General features: G+C 39.1%; 1 protein-coding gene across 5 annotated transcripts in view; it reads left to right on the plus strand.

Moving 5' to 3' along the window:
* CCB4 (cofactor assembly of complex C) overlaps positions 1–18,190 on the plus strand; it is a 232,252-nt gene that overhangs the window by 156,236 nt on the left and 57,826 nt on the right. Inside the window, exon 7 of one of the 5 annotated variants that reach the window (XM_089832894.1) lies at positions 15,695–15,782. The exons of the other annotated variants lie outside the window; for them this stretch is intronic. Coding sequence (XP_089689020.1) covers positions 15,695–15,742 — 48 coding nt within the window. The 3' untranslated portion in view covers positions 15,743–15,782. Of the gene's footprint in view, positions 1–15,694; positions 15,783–18,190 lie in introns of those variants that run through there. 5 annotated transcript variants of the gene reach the window in all.

Consider the following 18,190-nt stretch of genomic DNA (forward strand, 5'->3'; position numbering starts at 1 on the left):
GGGAATCTGAGAGGGTGGCCTGGCAATCCGAGAGAACAACCCTGGTAGCAGAAAAATAAAAGATGGCAGCAGAGGAGGAGTTGGGAGAAGTCAGAGAGATGATGCAGTCAGCCCTAGAGCTTCAGATGGAAGCAGAAGCAGAGTTGAAGATTAGGAAAGAACAGGTCTACAAACTACGGATGGAGCTGAACGAGTTGAGGATGCGGACGCATGCCTCTGTCTAGTACTTACGCATTGATATATTTTGTTATTCTGAATTTTGTTGTATTGTCGTTCGTAGATGACTTTTCTTTTTGGGGGGGATGATGTTGTAGGTGAAACGTATCGTGTAGCCAACAGGTGGAGTAGTATCCGAATGGGTGCGTGATGTTTGAGTCAACCCTTCGGAAAGGTATATGTACACGTCTGATATGGACTTTGGAATCATCATTGTATTCGATTGTAATCATTAAGTGCATATATGAATAAAGTATCTGTTCTGCGTTGAATCGTGTTATACATGTGTTGAACTTCTTACCCTGTACGGTAAACAAAGCTCTCAAAACCAAGATATAATATTACATATGTTTGGCCTTACTTTTCTCAATGTTCCACAAAGGGGACATTACAATCCTCCCTCCTCGAGATTGCTTGCCTTTAAGCAATCACGAATCCATAACCAATACCAGGATCCCATATCCATCTGCTAGCACCTCTATGGCCTATACTGGTAACTCTAAAGTTAGGACCTGCCATGCTGTGGTACCAAAAATAAGAATGCGAAACATCTATCTAGTTAACTCAATCCTGGAAGTAGAAATAGGTGTCTATCAACTTATCATCATCCTTAATCAGCCAACTAAACAAACAGATCACCCTACCAAAATCAAAAACATCTTCAATAAGTGAGAAGTCCAACTCATAAGACGCCCACATGCTGCTGCTATTATCTGAACCAGGAATAGGAATGATACCCATGTTATCATTTTGCCTTTCTAATAGAAGGAAAATAATCGCATGAGGTATGTGCCTCAAGAGGAAATCAATCTACAACTCACAATCTTCCAAAGGCTGGGGCAAATCTGAAAATATAAAAGTAGACCAAGCGTAGCAACTATTGGTAGCTGGAGTATGCATAAAGGTAAAATCACCAATCAATAAGTAGGCAGCTGCCATAGCATAAGAACTCGGTGATAGAGCAATAGATGAGTTCAGCTTTATTGTGATAGCTTTATTGATATCACAGGCCATAAATATTTGATTGGCTTTCATAATATTTTTGGATTTATATATATTGGAAGCAACTTGAAGGTTAAATATTTTAAAAAGACTTGTCATGGAAATTAAATATTTGGTAGCCTTAATATGCTAGCATTTAATTCTAGCATTTGAGGGGATGACATTATTGTAGCACATACTTTGGATAGGGAAGAAAATTGTGGATCTTGATATTTTTCTGGGACATTTTATAAGCTCAGAAGCAAATACTTGTAAACAAAGCATTCATTGAACTGTGTTTATGTTAGTGGTTTCCGAAGTATGTTTGTATTAAAGGGTGACTATTGATATTCCTCTCAACAAATGAATTGCTTAATACATATATCATTGGGCATAACATTATAATCTTTTCGGTTGAAACTTTGCAAATATATTCATCAGTCATTATATTATGTTTAGCTAAGCTCGGGAGGAACTATATTGAAAAATTGATATCATAAATATCATCTCCCAAAACTATTGTGTTGGAGTTTAGTATTTTTGAATGGAACCTTTTGATTGGTCATGAAATATATTAATGGTGAACCGTTTCATTGTTGCGGAGATGCTATATATCTTTTTTGAACAAAATCGCGAGAAGATTTCATAGGGTTTGCCAAGGACTATAGTTTGAATTACAATCTTCCGAAACATTATAACTCTATTGTTTCTTGCCAAACCCATTTTGGAAGAAGATGCTTAGAAAAAGGGTCGTGTTATGAGAAAAGCTGAAGTTCTCTTAAGAAGTTAATTTTTGGGACCATTTTTCACATGCCTAGTGCTCAAAGAATATCGTTTCAACTTCCAAATAAAGAACTTGATTTTGTTTGACTGGACTTTCTTGATGCTTGAAGAGGACATTGGGTGAACTCAATGAGTATGGCATAGCCCGACAAATATTAAAGACTTTCCGAAGAAGCTTTGTAATTTGTGTTTTATATCAATAATAATCATGGATTCCCAGAAGAAATTTTCATGCTTCAGGAAGCTATACTGTTAGAATTCCTGCTGCTAAACATTATATTTGATGCAACATAACTTCATTACGAGACAACTGCTACAAAAACTGAGAGTTGTTTATAATGAATGAACGAGGAATTGAGTGTCAATGCAATCATTATTTAATTGATAGGTTGTTTTGCATGTAAGGGAAGCAGGAGGTACCAACTCTATTCCTATCATGTAGTTGGAAAGAGTCTTTGTCCTATGCACTTCTGGTTGTCATAACATGCATTAACTGAAGCGTGAGCATGAAGGATAAACTGCAAAACATTATTGTTACATGGTGGGAAGCTCAGGAATGTTTATCGTATGGATTAATTAAGCAACGCACACAGGAAATAGACACGAACACCGAACAGCAAACAGCAGAACTCTTATTATTATTCGCATATACCAACAGTACATCATGCTTTTCTCATAAGATATCTGATGATAAGATGAATACAATGCTTCCCGAAGGGGTTATAAATACTTTCCGAAGAACTTTCCCGAAGGGATCCGTTGGCCAGATACATCATGTCCGCTACAAACTATTTACCGTCGGCTACATAACAAGAACTTTCCCGAAGGGACTTGTCGGCTGATACACAATTTCCTTTCCGAAGGGACCCATCGGCCGATACACAATTTCCTTTCCGAAGGGACCCGTCGGCTGATACACAATTTCTTTCCGAAGGGACCCGTCGGCCGATACACAATTTCAACCGGTGACATCATCCCCCCCAAAAAGAAAAGTCGTCTCCTGACGACTACAGAACAAAACTCAAACAACTAATACAACAATATCACTTTCACATTCATCCCGTTGCATCTATAGCCTTTGCTAACACAATACTGACTCCTCAAGCTGACCTTGATAGCCACCTGCGCTGCTTTCTCTGCTTCCAACTCCTCGGTACCCTGAGCCAAGTGTTGCTGCACTGCCTCCAACTGGATGATCAGCTCCTCCTGAGCTCTCTATGCATCCACCAAGACAGCCTCACAGCCAACACCTACTCCCACTGCCTCTGGTAGATAGACACTCCATGCCTGCCACAGCTCCAAGTCTTTTCAACTGGTCAGACTCCCACGACTGATATCCGCAACGACTGGGGGTCCAGGGGGCAACGCCCCCGGCGGGGTTGAGGGGCAGCGCCCTCGTCGCCAAGACCAAATTAGCACTCTGAAACCCACACAAAACTGCATGGAACATACCATTTCTGTCATTATCTGCCGATTCTGCACTCTTTTTGGCAACCACGGATGCGTCCCCTTCCCTTTGGCATCATCTGTCACTCATTCTGAACAACTTGATTCTGTCGTCATTTTTTTTTTTTTTTAGAAAACCTCCTTCCACCCTTCTGTGATGAAATCCGTATGGCTTCAAACTTGACACAATCTGGATTCTAATCTGCTTAAAAAAATCGTACTGCAATATCCCACTGTCTTGGAAAATCCGTACAATGAAAATTAACAAATTTTGGCTTCAGAAACCGTACGTTAATCTTCTGAGGCATAGAGCAAATTTGAAGGTGGAAACCGTACATTGCCTTAAAATCGTACTTCAAATTTGAAACCCGTACCTTATCTGAAAAAAACCATACTGCAAAAACCGTACAGCAAAAATCCGTACTACACAAACTGTACACCATTCTCCAGATGTTAAAACCGTACGGTATTCCTTCTTTATTGTGAAATCCGTATGGTGGTGCTCCTTCCTGCATATATTGAATACCGTACAATGCCTTTTACTGTGAAATCCGTATGGTATCAAAAAAAGTACTCTGGCAATGAATTTCGTACGGTATCAATGAAATCCGTACTTTAACAATGGAAACTATATGGTAGCAATAAAATCCGCACTTTAACAATGAAAACCCGTACGGTACTATGAAATCCGTACCTTACCAATGGAAAACCGTATGGTGCTAATGAAATCCGTACCTTGACAATGAAAAATCGTACGACACTATGAAATCTGTACCTTGACAATGAAAAATCGTACGGTACTCATGAAATCCGTACCTTAACACTGAAAAACCGTACGGTGCTAATGAAATCCGTACCTTAACAATGGAAAACCGTACGGTGCTTTTTTTCCACTTTTTTAAAAATTTTTTTTTTTTGTAATAATAAAAAAATAGTCAGTTTTCCCTTCGACCGTCGTCACCATCGGTCTGCAGTGACGGAAGGGTCTCTCGAAGGCCATATCCTGATGCAGAAGTCTTCTGCTTGTGATATATCTTCAACTTCGACCCATTCACCGCCTGAGGCACTTCGTGTCCATCCAAAGTCCATAATTTGATTGCTCCATTGTCCCCTACTTCTCGAATTTGATACGGCCCGACCCACTTAACCTTGAACTTACCCAGTTTGATCTCATTCCGGCCGTCGTACTTTAATACCCACTATCCGAGTTGAAACCTGCTATGCTTGTTCTGTGTCATCTCCATATCGTCTAGTTTGTTCCCGAAGCTCCGTACCATGGACTCCATCAGTTGCCCCTTCTGGCCACCAATAACGTGTCCACTCCGTACTGCTGCAACTTTTATTAGACCCTTCCGCTTTGTTGCCTGTGTAGACCATATCATGTATCTTCCTTGCTGCTGGTACCTTTTTGCTACATTTGTGGTTCGACGTAATACTTTCTTCTGGCGCAATCGTACAGTAGAATCTTTCCTTCTTTTGGATTCGTACTGTATGTTCTGTCCTTCAGCTTAAGTCATATCCACGTTTTCTTCTTCGACTCCTCTGTGTTGCTTCGAAAATTCATTTCTTCCTTCGGCTTCTCCATGTTCCTTCAAACATTCATTTCCTCTGTCGGCTTCTCTGTGTTCCTTCGGACATTCATTTCCTCCTTCGGCTTCTTTGTGCTCCTTCGGACATTCATTTCCTCCTTCGGCTTCTCTGTGTTCCTTCGGACCTTCATTTCCTTCTTCTTTCTTACCTTCGTCAATTCTTAGCATATTACAACTTGGAAAGAGCTCGTAATCCTCTATCTGCCAGTGGTAAAGACCATTTACTGAATCCAGATCGTCATCTCCTTCCAATCGTAGGACTCCCTCTTGATCGGGTTCCATACTCTGCCTCCTCTCATCATCTTCTCCTTCAGAATCTGACGATAGAGCTTCTTCTCCAACCATCTGAGTGTGTAGATTGATGACATACTTGCGGCCTTTGCTTTCAAGTGATAAAGTATTTTTCTTCCAATCTTGTTTTGCCTTGGCTTGTATCAACCACCCCCGGCCCAGAATGGCATCATATCCTCTCCGCTTTAGTGGGATCACGAAAAAGTCCAACAGGAATGGCTGTGTTCCAATCATCACTGGTTGTGCTGTCAGGACTCCCAATGGCTTGATTCCATGTTGATCGGCCGTTAGCAGCTGGAATGTAGGCAGCCTTAATGTCGACTGTCCCAACTTTTTCCAAGTGTCTTCAGGCAACACATTGACACCAGACCCTCCGTCCACAATTGTTTCCGTCAATACAGTCCCGAGAATTCCCATTTTGACGACTGCTGGACGGCGTCCGGATGAGAGGGCTAACAACATCGGATCTGCGCCACTTTCCTTCTCCTTGTTGTCCACTGTACTTGCTCCACTTTCCTGCTGCCTTCCATGTTCTCCTGGTAGTTGAGCAGCGGGAACAATGTTTGTGAGTGTCGATCGGAGCTGAGGCATAGTGAGCAATAGATCACTTATCCTGACAGGTATCTCGGCTTGCAAAATTTGCCGAACAATGTTCTGTTCTGCGCAGTTCTGTACGGAAGTACTCGGCATGTCCTTCAAGTGTGCCGTTTCTGCCTGTGTTGTTTTTTGGATCTCTACCCGTGCTTCCTCCAGTCTCTTCTTTTCTTCCGCCGGGTCGGGGTACACTTTCGCTTGCTTCCGTGTGATGGCCAAAACCTCTTCTTAGTCCATCCCGATGGTGATCAAGTTTACTCCCGACTTCGGACACCTAGCATCTTCATGATCACCAAGTCCACACCATTTGCATAACAACTTCAATGTGTTCGCCATTGTACACTCTCGGGCGAAGTGACCCCATAGATTGCATGCACGGCATTGAACAATCGGTCGACCATTCGCATCATATTGAATTCGACTCCTTCCGCCTGTATTGTTGTTGCTGCTATTGTTGTTATTTTGACCGTGCCGGTTGTTTCTGTATCCGCCCGATGTGGCACCTTCCGTACTGGTGTTCCCGTTCCCTCCTGACGGGGATGCCTCTTGTGTCAGGAACATTTGCTGCGGTGTTCTAGTTTTCAAGTTGAAAGGGCATTCCTTTACTGAGTGTCCCAGGATCTGACAGATTTCACATAATTGATCTTTCGGGCAGGATCCCTTCGTATGGCCTTCTTTCTTACATTCCGTGCACCATAGGTCATTGCCCTTAGTTTCCTTGTTTATTTTTTTGAATTGCTTCATCATCCGCATCATGTCCTTCTAGAGGGCACGGACCTTCTTGTTGCTTCCTTCATCATCGCTGCTATCATCTCCTGAGGATGCATTGTCATCTGAAATGGACGAGCTGGGCTTCTTCTTCTTCTTTGTCTTCTGGTCACTTTCGAGGTTCATTGCCCGATTGTACGCTTCATTGTATGTGGATGGTGGCACGATCTTCATTTTCTTGCGCAGCTTCAGGTGAAGGCCTTCAATGAACCGTCTTTTTTGGAGCCCATCTGTCGATTTATTCTCCATTTTACTGATTAAGTCCTTCAACCTCCTGGCAAAGACCCGTACCGTTTCATTCTTCTTTTGCTTGGTATTGAATATCTCTGCGACAATTTCATTGTCATCACGCAAAAGTTGAAATTCTGCGATGAACTCCTTCTTAATGTTATCCCAACTATTTAATTTATGTGGATCAGCATCAGTAAACCAATCAATGGCAACACCCCGTAGGGTTGCGGAAAATTGTCGGATCCATTCGTTTGTATCTGTTATGCCATTCGCCCTCCAGATCGTTTCACATGTTTTACAATGTCGAATGGGATCAGCTGCTTCATCACCATCAAATTTAGGCAATTTTCCCTTCGGACCTGCCATTATCACTATATGTTGAAGGTTTTGTTGTGTACCTACGCTGTTTTGCACTCCCGCACTGTTTTGAACACTCGTGTTGTTCTGAGCTCCCGCGCTGTTTTGAACACCCGCGCTGTTTTTAACACCCGGGCTGTTTGGTGAAGAAGAGGGTTCGTCAACTGAAGCTGTTTGTTCCGGAAGTATATCCCGGACGAAGAGGTCACTCCACGCTCGTGCTCCGTCGGCACTCCGAGCCGTGCGAGTTGATCTCCTTCCGTCAGGATTCTCTTCCCGTGGCGTATTCAGGTTCAGAAACTCCTCCCTCACTTCTTCCACCAACTCAAGCCGTTGTCGAGTCTCCTTCAACAATCCTTCCGCGCTCTTGTTTCCGTCGGAAATCTTCTGAAACCTCCTTCGACGCTCTATCTGCTGAGCCAAAATTAAATTTTCTTGCGCAACGCGTATGTCATCTTTTTCCTTCAGCTTACTGTTATCTTTGTTCAACTAATTCGGCATTTAATTCATATCCGCCTGCCTGCATGCCAGATCCATCGGGCAATGGCGCCAAATGTTTACCGCATAGGTTAATTAAGCAACGCACACAGGAAATAGACACGAACACCAAATAGAAAACAGCAGAACTCTTATTATTATTCGCATATACCAACAGTACATCATGCTTTTCTCATAAGATCTCTGATGATAAGATGAATACAATGCTTCCCGAAGGGGTTATAAATACTTTCCGAAGAACTTTCCCGAAGGAATCCATCAGCCAGATACATCATGTCCGCTACAAACTATTTACCGTCGGCTACATGACAAGAACTTTCCCGAAGGGACTCGTCGGCTGATACACAATTTCCTTTCCGAAGGGACCCGTCGGCCGATACACAATTTCTACCAGTGACAAGGAACATGTTAGTTCATTACAGTGTTGTGACTCTTAATGCTTTTGGAGTAGGTGTATTGTACAACAAATTTTATTGAGAATTTAGGGTCGTTTTTGGGACCAAACCTTAAAAGACATTCGCATAAACTTCTAAAAGAAGAGTGCAGTAGACAGATTCAGGGTAACCAAACTCACATCGCGTGCTGTGCCCATACATACATAATGAGCTTTGTGCGATCACTTTCTAGGGAAGCACTCATCACTAGGAGCCATCAACAACTAATATAGGGAGTTGTAACTCATCAGTTATTTCCAGGGCAATGCTGTTAACAAAGCTCTATCCCAAAACATTCCAAAACCCATAGGCAAGTCAGTTGTCAATTATTGAATTTTCATTGTAATACTGCTGAAGAATTTATAAAATGAAGAAGTGGTGGATTGTTGTTAATTCACCACCGTCAATCTTTGGTTAACTTCATGCATATGTTCTGCAAATTACTGTGAAATGTTGAAACAAAACCATTTATACCAACCAACACATTGAAACTCAAACCATCAGCAGAATACTTGCGTAAAACCCAAAACAAAGAAACATAGAGGGGAGAACATCACAAAGAATAGCTGCACAGACATTAATACTCCCTAGAGAAAGCAATAAGAAATAATAGGGGACAAAATCACATTGATGTCTTTCCTATTTAGTGATATTGAATTCCACTTTGCCATAAATTTAAGGTGACTGGAAACTTGCATAGTTTGTCTTCAATAGTAAAGTCTCCAACATTAGATTTGCATCAGACTCTTATTTGGAGCAAACTGATTAAGCTAATTCTGAACTATGCGTTACTATGCAATCTGACTATAGATACTTAAAAAAAGTGAAGTTAGTGGAAGGGGGTTGCTAGAAGTTGGAACAGATTTGGGATACCTTGCTACAATGGCAAATTTATCATGAAGGTTCAAATTTATCACAGCAACATATATACAACCATATTAGTTAAAGGAAGTATAAATTTACACTCATGAGTAGGGGTAGCATCTTTTAGTTTGGAAATAGCAAAAATAAGGGCAATGGATAATTTGAAAGGTAAACACTTCCCAAAGGAATTCAATGATACATTCAATGGCAAACAACTACAGAACTTGCAAAAAGAACAGGAAGTGGGCAGTTGGCTTTACATAATCAGTTTGCAATTGAAATCCATGAGGTCGCTGGATGCCCTTATCCCTAAGTTGGAAGATTTGGAAACTTGTCTGTCCAAAATAGACCAGGCAGATTGGAGAACTCTTAATTGGGTCTTGCAGCCCTCAATGCTTGCTTTGGTTTAGTAGAAGTTTATGGATCATCCACATAGAGATGTCAGACTTGTAGTAGCCTCGTGTCTCAGTGAGATCACTCAGATAACAACTCCTATAGAAGCCTACAACGATTATGTGTTAAAGAATGTCTAGTAGATAATCGTGGAAAGCTTTCAGGGGTTACATGACGAGTCTTGCAGATAATGGTGGAAAGCTTACATGATGACAAAGGCCCTGCCTTTGTTAAGTAGGTCAAGATCTTAGAGATTATGGAAAAGGTTAGATCATTCTCTACTAAGATTGACCTTGATTGTAATGGTTTGATTCTCCACATGTTCCAATGCTTCTTCACTAAAATCAGGAAGCACCATTCAGATAATGTAAAGGCTTACATGCATACTGTGATATCCTTAATCCTTGATGAAAATGATGACATATGCAAACAATTGCAATCTAACGTGTTGTCGATTTGGAGGAAGGAGTATGTGGTATCTTCTATTGCTCACAAGCTCTCAAAAAAATTAATTGAGCACAAAATTGGAAAGTTCAAGAAGCATATGTTTGGAAATGAATTAATCTCATTGGGTTTATAGATTGTAGAAGCACCAAAGAAAAGTAAAAACCAAATGAGAAGAGAGCATATTTGTTTTACATGCTAGCAAACTTGGACACTAAATCATGTTTGTGAGGTCTAAAATGAAGACAATGTAGACAAAGAAATTCAGGCCAACAATGAAGAAGATAAAAATATCACAACTTTACCCTTACAAAACACAAATGTTGGTAAGGGTTTCGGAACTCTCTATATTGGTGACTTGGAGGTGGTTATAGAAAAGGATATTGAAGAGGATGGTCTAAGTCGAGGAGAGAGTGCATTGGAGAGTTCAGATGATGAGAATTCACTTGAAAATGATGACATGACAGCCATCTTGTTATTACACAGAAATCAATCAAACATGGAGCTTGAAGCCTATGATGGCATTGATGCCGTCCTTGTGAGGAGTGATGAATCATGTGTTTTTTATGACAGTAACTCACTTATAAAATGATGGTGATTTAGTGGAGCAATCAAAAACAAAATTTTAGGATGGTGGTGTTTTGGATGACCAACTAGAAAATGCATGCCAGATTGACAATGATTCATTGAAAAACCAGCTCAAAGTTGATGAAGATATGATAGATGCAGCCTTAGTGTGTTATGTGATGGTACTTACAGGATCGTTGAGGATTATTTCTGGCTCTAATCGGAGTTGTCCTTCGTCATTGATTGGGAGAAGTTCTACACATGGTGCTACCTATTGGCCCAAAACCTTCTTGAGTTTGGATACATCGAACACATTGTGGATTTGACTATTGCTAGGTAACTCCAGTTCATAGGCTACTTCTCCAATTCTTTTGATTACTTTATATGGTCCAGAGAATTGAGGTTTGAGTTTCTCGGTTCCATTCTTCTTAAGAGATGATTGTTTATAGGGCTGTAATCACAAGTACACTAGATCCCCTTCCTGGAATGATCGCTCTACTCTATTCTTGTCTGCCTAATTTTTTTGTTGGTTTTGTGCAATATGTAAATTATCCTTCAGTTCTTTTATGATATCAATATTTCTTTGAATGGACTCTTGTGCGCTGGGTACTTTGCTTTCCAGAATGGTCAGGCTTCCAAATGTCAAAGCTTCATACTCGTACAATGCTTTGAAGGGACTCATCCCTATGGACATATGGTATGTTGTATTATAGCAATATTCGCCAAAGTGTAGCCATTTGATCCAAGCTTTTTGCTGTCCTGTGACATAGTTTCTTAGATATCCCTCTATCCACTTGTTGATGATTTTAGTTTGGTCATCGATTTGGGGGTGATAGCTAGTGTTGGGGGTAAGTGAAGTCCCTGCTAGTCTAAATAATTCTTGCCAAAATTTACTGAGGAACTTGTTTTCTCTATCACTTGCAATGTTCTTAGGTAATCCATGGAGATGAAAGATTTCCTTAAAGAATACTTCCGTGATTTGAGGTGCTTTATATTCCATAGAGATGGGAAAAAAGTGTGCAAATTTTGTGAGTCTATCTACTACTACATAGATGCCATCTTTTCCTTGAACCTTTGGTAACCCTGTTATAAAATCCATAGATATCTTTCCCATTTTCGATTTGGGATAGGTAATGGTTGTAATAGCCCTATAGGGTGGGATTGCTCTGCTTTGTTTTGTTGACATATTCTACATTCCTGTGCATATTTTTGAATGTCTCCTTTTAATCCTTTCCAAGAATATTTTTCCCTTATCTGTCAATATGTTTTGTAGTACCCGGGGTGACCTGCCAAGGGATTGTCATGATATTCCTTCATAATTATCCTTTTTACCTTAGATTTAGGGGTCAAATAGATCCTCCCTTTGTAGAAGATGAGATCATTAGAGATCTTAAAATCTCCATTGGATATCTTCCCTTCCATTACTTCGGTTGCAATTTGATCCTTCGCATAATCTGCTATTATATCATCTTTCTAGCCTGAAATGCAAGAGATATGGTTGATGTGGTATCTTCGGGATAAGGCATCTGCTTGCCCGTTATTCACTCCTTTAACATACTCTATGTCAAAATTGTAGGCTTGAATTTTGCTTACCCATTTCTGCTGTCTGTTGTTTAGATCCCTCTAATTTAAGAAGCATAGGCTATTATGATCTGTTTTGACCTTGAATTTCCCACAGACTAAATATTGTCGAAACTTTGCCAGGGCATGCATTATTGCTAACATCTCTTTGTCATAAATTGAATAATGTCTTTCAACTCCGGTGAGTTTGTGGCTTTCAAAAGCTATAAGGTGTTTCATTTGCATTAGTACTGACCCTATTCCATCTCCCGAGGCATCACATTGTAGTTCAAAGGGTATGGAAAAATTTGGTATGGCCAATACTGGGCATGAACTCATAATGACTTTGAGCTGTTCGAATGCTTGTGCTTTGTCATCATAAGTGAAGGCTCCTTTCTTGGTTAAGTCGATAAGAGGGGCTGCAATTTTTGAGAATCCTTTAACAAATCTTCGATAGTAACTGCATAGCCCCACAAATCCTTTGAGTTGTGTAAGAGTTTTTGGTTTTGGCCAATCCTTGATAGCTCTGATTTTTCCCTCGTCTGCGCTTACTCCTTCATTGATTTTATGACCAAGGTAAAGTATTTCTTTGAGTCTAAAATTCACATTTTGTAATTTTGGCATAAGGGGATTCTCTTTCTAAAATACTAAGGACTTCCTTGATGTGCTCTAGATGTTCCTCCCATGTCTTACTATAAATGAGAATGTCATCAAAAAATATGAGAAGGAATTAGCGCAGCTGTTGCCTAGAAGTTAGGTACATGTAGGATTGGAAAGTTGCTGGTGCATTGGTGAGGCCAAAGGGAAGTACAAGGAACTCGAAATGTCCATAGTGGCACTAGAATGCTGTTTTTGGTACATCTTCATCTTTCATTCTGATTTGGTGGTATCCGGATCTTAAATCAATCTTAGAGAAGTAACGAGCTCCATGTAATTCATCCATTAGTTCATCAATTCTAGGGAAAGGATATCTATTTTTGATAGTCTTCTTATTCAATGCCTGATAATCAATGCACATTCTCATAGTTCCATCTTTCTTTTTTACTAATACCACAGATGATGCAAATGGGCTGCTACTGGGTTGTATATGCCCCATTTCTAACAATTCCTTGTTAGTTTTTTCTTTTTCTTCTTTATATTTGTGGGGATGCCTATAAGGCATAATGATTATTGGTTTTGCTCCTTCCTCCAATTCAATGGTGTGTTCAAAACCTCTTTTAGGGGGAAGTCCATGAGGTATATCTTCAAACACCTTTTTATATTTCTCAAGGATGGGTTGAATCTCTAAATGGAATGTTTTTTCTTTAGTGGGGTTGTTATCCAAGATCATACATTGAGTTTATCATTTCTCCTTGGTCATGTTTTAATATTTTCTCCATTTTATTACAAGATACTATCCTTGCTGATCCATCAGCCATGCCTTTTAGTGTTATGTCTTTCCCTTCATGTTTGAAGCATATTTCCAAATTTGGCCCATCCATGATAAAATGTCCTAAGGAGTTGATCCAGGGCATACCTAAGATGACATCATTTTGTATGTTTGCTACATATAGGTTCCTTTTTATTACATGCCCATTGGTGGTGATTTCTACTTGTGTAACCATCTTTCTACAGTGATCTATTGTGCCATTTGCCAATTTGACCCTAAAACCTTCAAAGTCTTGGGTTTTTAACCTTCTCTTTATGACCAAATTTTTGCTGATAAAATCATGAGAAGCTACTGTATCCACTAGCGCAATCACCTTTTGTCCCTTGAGCACACCCTTGATACGGAAAGGCCTATTCTCATCTTGAGATATGACTGCCAATGTTCCTTGTTCTAATTCCTCTCTTCTGATTCTTTTGTTTGTTTCTTCAATTTGATTTACTTGTCCTCTTTTACATTGGTGTCTCCATCCCCAAGGCTCCCTACATTTAAAGTATAAATTCTTCTGGATTAGTTCTTCTCGTTGAGAACATTTGTGGCCAAAGCTCCAAGGTTTGTTGCATAAGTAACATGGTTTATCTTGGTTTTCCTTACTGGTACTTGCACTTCGGGAGAAATATTTGGAGGGGAAATTCCAAAATCTTTCCTTGTCACTAGATTCAACCATTTTTGTTTTCCTTATGGCTTCTTCTAGATTTTACGGCTTGTGGGGTCTTACCATAGTTTTAGTAGATTCTTTTAGACCTTCTAAAAACATCCGTATGAGCCTCTTTTGGGAAAAATCAGGGACCATGACTGAAATTTCTTGGAATTTCTTTATATATTCTTGTAGGGCTCCTGTTTGCTTAAGGTGTGTCAACTCTTGGAAGTACCATTCAGTATCTTTCTCATCAAATCGGTTTATGAGTTTTTGGGAGAATTCCTCATAAGATTTCACATCTTTATGACCTAATGAGATACGTCTTTGTGTCCACAAGTCATGTGCTGCTCTCCCCAAAAGAATTATGGCAAATTGGAGGGCTTCTTCATCTGTCATTGGATTTAGGATGAAGAATGTATTAAACTTTTCTAACCACTGATGAGCTGACATTTCCCCTGATCCATTAAAGGTAGGGATTGTAACCTTGCTTACTTTACATTTAAGTTCTTCATTTACGTAACCTCTAGGAATTTCTCTTCTTTTATCTGCGCAAAATTCCCTAAAAGAGACTACTTCTCAAATGTGAGGTTCCGGCGTTGCATATGTTCTTGCCATATCTTCTGTGCTAGTTAAGGGCCGCTCTACCCCTTCCTCTTCTCTGAGGTTTGTGCTTCTAGGTGAGAATGTTCATTGGGGCAGACTCGAGCTTGAAACTATATTATTGTTTTCTAAATGAATTGAACTTGTTTCTCTCCCTAGGTTTGGTTGATTTCTTAAATTATTAATCGAATTTCCCATATTCTACAATCTTGTAGGAGGGCTTGGTTTGATTTCTTCATTTGGTTTAATAGAGTTTGATTGGTTTGGTTGGTCTACTCCATATGTGACCTTACTTCATTTGCTAAATCGTTCATTGTTGTCTTAGTTCTTCTCTCGTAAGTTTGCATAAGCCTTTATCCACAGCGTGGTAAGATTATGCTCTGATACCATTGTAATGAACCCTTGTCGGAATCTGTATTTGAATGTGAGAGTTTGCATCAGATTGTTAGTATAAATAAGAAATGCATGAAATTCAAACTAGACATGAAATTAATAATGTTAAAAACTACTCCGTACAACCCCCTTTCTAAGTTGTAACGAAACCATCTATATATTGTCTCAAAAAATGAATCCTTCTTTGAGTCCTTATTCTGAGAATTCATTATTTGAATGTTATTTCTCTGAGTTTCTCTCTAGACATCCTGAACTCTAATTTCAGAATGTTAACTTCTTAATTGAATGCCTTAATTTTGAGTCTCTCTCTAAAGAAACTAGACATTTAATTCAGAAACTTATCCTTTTAATTGAATGCCTTAATTCCGAGTTTCTCTCTAAAAAAATTAGACATTCTGAACTCTAATTCAGAAACTTATCTTTTTAATTAAATGCCTTAATTCTGAGTTTCTCTCTATAGAAACTCGACATTCCGAACTCTAATTCAGAATCTCAATATCTTAATTGAATGTCAGAGTTTCTCTCTAAAGAAATCGGACATTCAGCTGTTCCTTACTCCAAGTGCTCTTTGAATGACAAATTATATACCTCTACTAACGTTGTCCTAGTTTGAACGCAGATGTGGCGTAATAAGCTTATCTTCCTCCTGCGTAATGTCTACTGGTGAGTTCAATAATTGGCAAACTCTAATGGATGTTGTTCGCAGGTAATGTGATAGCTTCTCCTTGTGTAAATTTGGTTTTGATTCTTCCTTAGTCTGTGGTATTGAGGACTTTGATTGCTAATTGTCTAAGAGGCTTTGACTGCATGTGACGGCTTCCCCACAATTGCAACGTCACGTCTTTAAAGTGTATTTTGCCCCACTATTGTATATTGGTCTTACGGTGAATAGGATGCAAGATGATGTCATTCCCTCCAATTAACTTCTGATCGTATTTGGCTGCCGAAGTCTGAATGGATATTCTTCCTAACTTTCTGCCTGCCCTTTTCACCCTCCTTTGATCATGATATATACGACTGCTTGCCGGCTAGTTGTGCCTCTTGGGGAGTGGTTTATTATATTTGTAATAATGTTTCATTTTCTATGTTTAAGTCTGTATTTTATTTATTTTCATTAGTTATTTATTATAATATCATTCATTATTTGTGTTTATTTATTTATCACAAAATAAGACTTCTTCACAATTACATTTATTATTTTATTAATAATAATTATTACAAAATATGAATTCTTGTGTAAGAAATTACATTAATTATTACGGGTTATCACAAACCCTCTGTCTCAATTTTGCTTGTCCTCAAGCAACATAAAGTTTCCTTATTTTTCCCAAGTAGCATTTTCAATAGGCAATCCTTTCCATTTGATTAAGAGTTCTCTCACGATTCTATTTCTTAATGCCTTTTTTATGGTATCCAGTATTATTTCCGGTTCTAACCGGAGTTGTCCTTTGTCATCGAGTGGGAGAAGTTCTACACATAGTGCTACCTATTGGCCCAAAACCTTCTTGAGTCTGGATACATGGAACACATTGTGGATTTGACTATTGCTAGGTAACTCCAGTTCATAGGCTACTTCTCCAATTCTTTTGATTACTTTATATGGTCCATAGAATCGAGGTTTGAGTTTCTCGGTTCCATTCTTCTTAAGAGACGATTGTTTATAGGGCTGTAATCACAAGTACACTAGATCCCTTCCTGGAATGATCGCTCTACTCTGTTCTTGTCTGCATAATTTTTTTGTTGGTTTTGTGCAATATGTAAATTATCCTTCAGTTCTTTTATGATATCAATATTTCTTTGAATGGACTCTTGTGCGCTGGGTACTTTGCTTTCTAGAATGGTCAGGCTTCCAAATTTTGAAGCTTCATACCGGTACAATGCTTTGAAGGGACTCATCCCTATGGACATATGGTATGTTGTATTATGGCAATATTCGCCAAAGTGTAGCCATTTGATCCAAGCTGTTTGCTGTCCTATGGCATAGTTTCTTAGATATCCCTCTATCCAATTGTTGACGATCTCAGTTTGGCCATCAGTTTGGGGGTGATAGTTGGTGCTGGGGGTAAGTGAAGTCCTTGCTAGTTTAAATAATTCTTTCCAAAATTTACTGAGGAACTTGCTGTCTCTATCACTTACAATGTTCTTAGGTAATCCATGGAGACGAAAGATTTCCTTAAAGAATACTTCTGCAATTTGAGGTGCTTTATATTCCATAGAGATGGAAAAAAAGTGTGCAAATTTTGTGATTCTTTCTACTACTACATAGTTGCCATCTTTTCCTTGAACCTTTGGTAAACCCACACAAATTACAGAACATATGAGTGTCTCACAGTGACGCTTGGTCCTGTTGGTTCCCAAAACCCCCAATTGGAAATCCGAGAGCTTTGCCAATTCTATAGCAGGATTACTCAATCGGTTTTGGGCAACAAATGGGAATAATGTTAATTCCCCTACGCTTTATGCTTCAGTAGACCTAGGTGGGTAAACCTTCCTTGAACTTTGATTGCTTGGTTCAAAGCTCTTCTATAGAGAATTTAAACGTTGCGAGTAATAATTTGGTAAAATCTTTAAAATTGTTCAAAATAAGGTTATATGAATTCTTTATATGTTGAATGTTTATATAATAACTGAGTTAATGCTTGCCAGGATAAGATACAAAAATGAATGGTTAACTTCAACTATAAATCGAATAATTATATTTCAATGATTCCAAAGACCAGTTCCTTCTATATTCGAGCAATAGAGTCTACCACAATGAAGATTCTTATGTTTAACTTTATGAGACTATACTTTAAAAATATTATCAATTATCCCTGTGCTCTAAATCCAGAAGATATCACCTATGCAATTTGGTGCTAGTCCAAATTGATTCTAACTTCTTTGGTGGGAAGCCCAATCAGACAAATATGAGGGAACACATATTCCATGCTATTTTGATTATCAAACAAAGAATGCTATGATAGATCTACCACATGAGCATTGTCAAAAATAATCCAATAATCTCCCTACTGATCATAAAGGACATATCCAAATTGTAGTTTTATTCTCTTTGCCTTAAATAAACACAAATAGAGATCTTTTATTTCTTATTAAAATAATATATATGAGTTCATTT

This window comes from Cupressus sempervirens, chromosome 1, assembly GCF_028749045.1.
Source record: "Cupressus sempervirens isolate cs-2001-9-10 chromosome 1, ASM2874904v1, whole genome shotgun sequence".
Classification (NCBI taxonomy): Eukaryota; Viridiplantae; Streptophyta; class Pinopsida; order Cupressales; family Cupressaceae; genus Cupressus; species Cupressus sempervirens.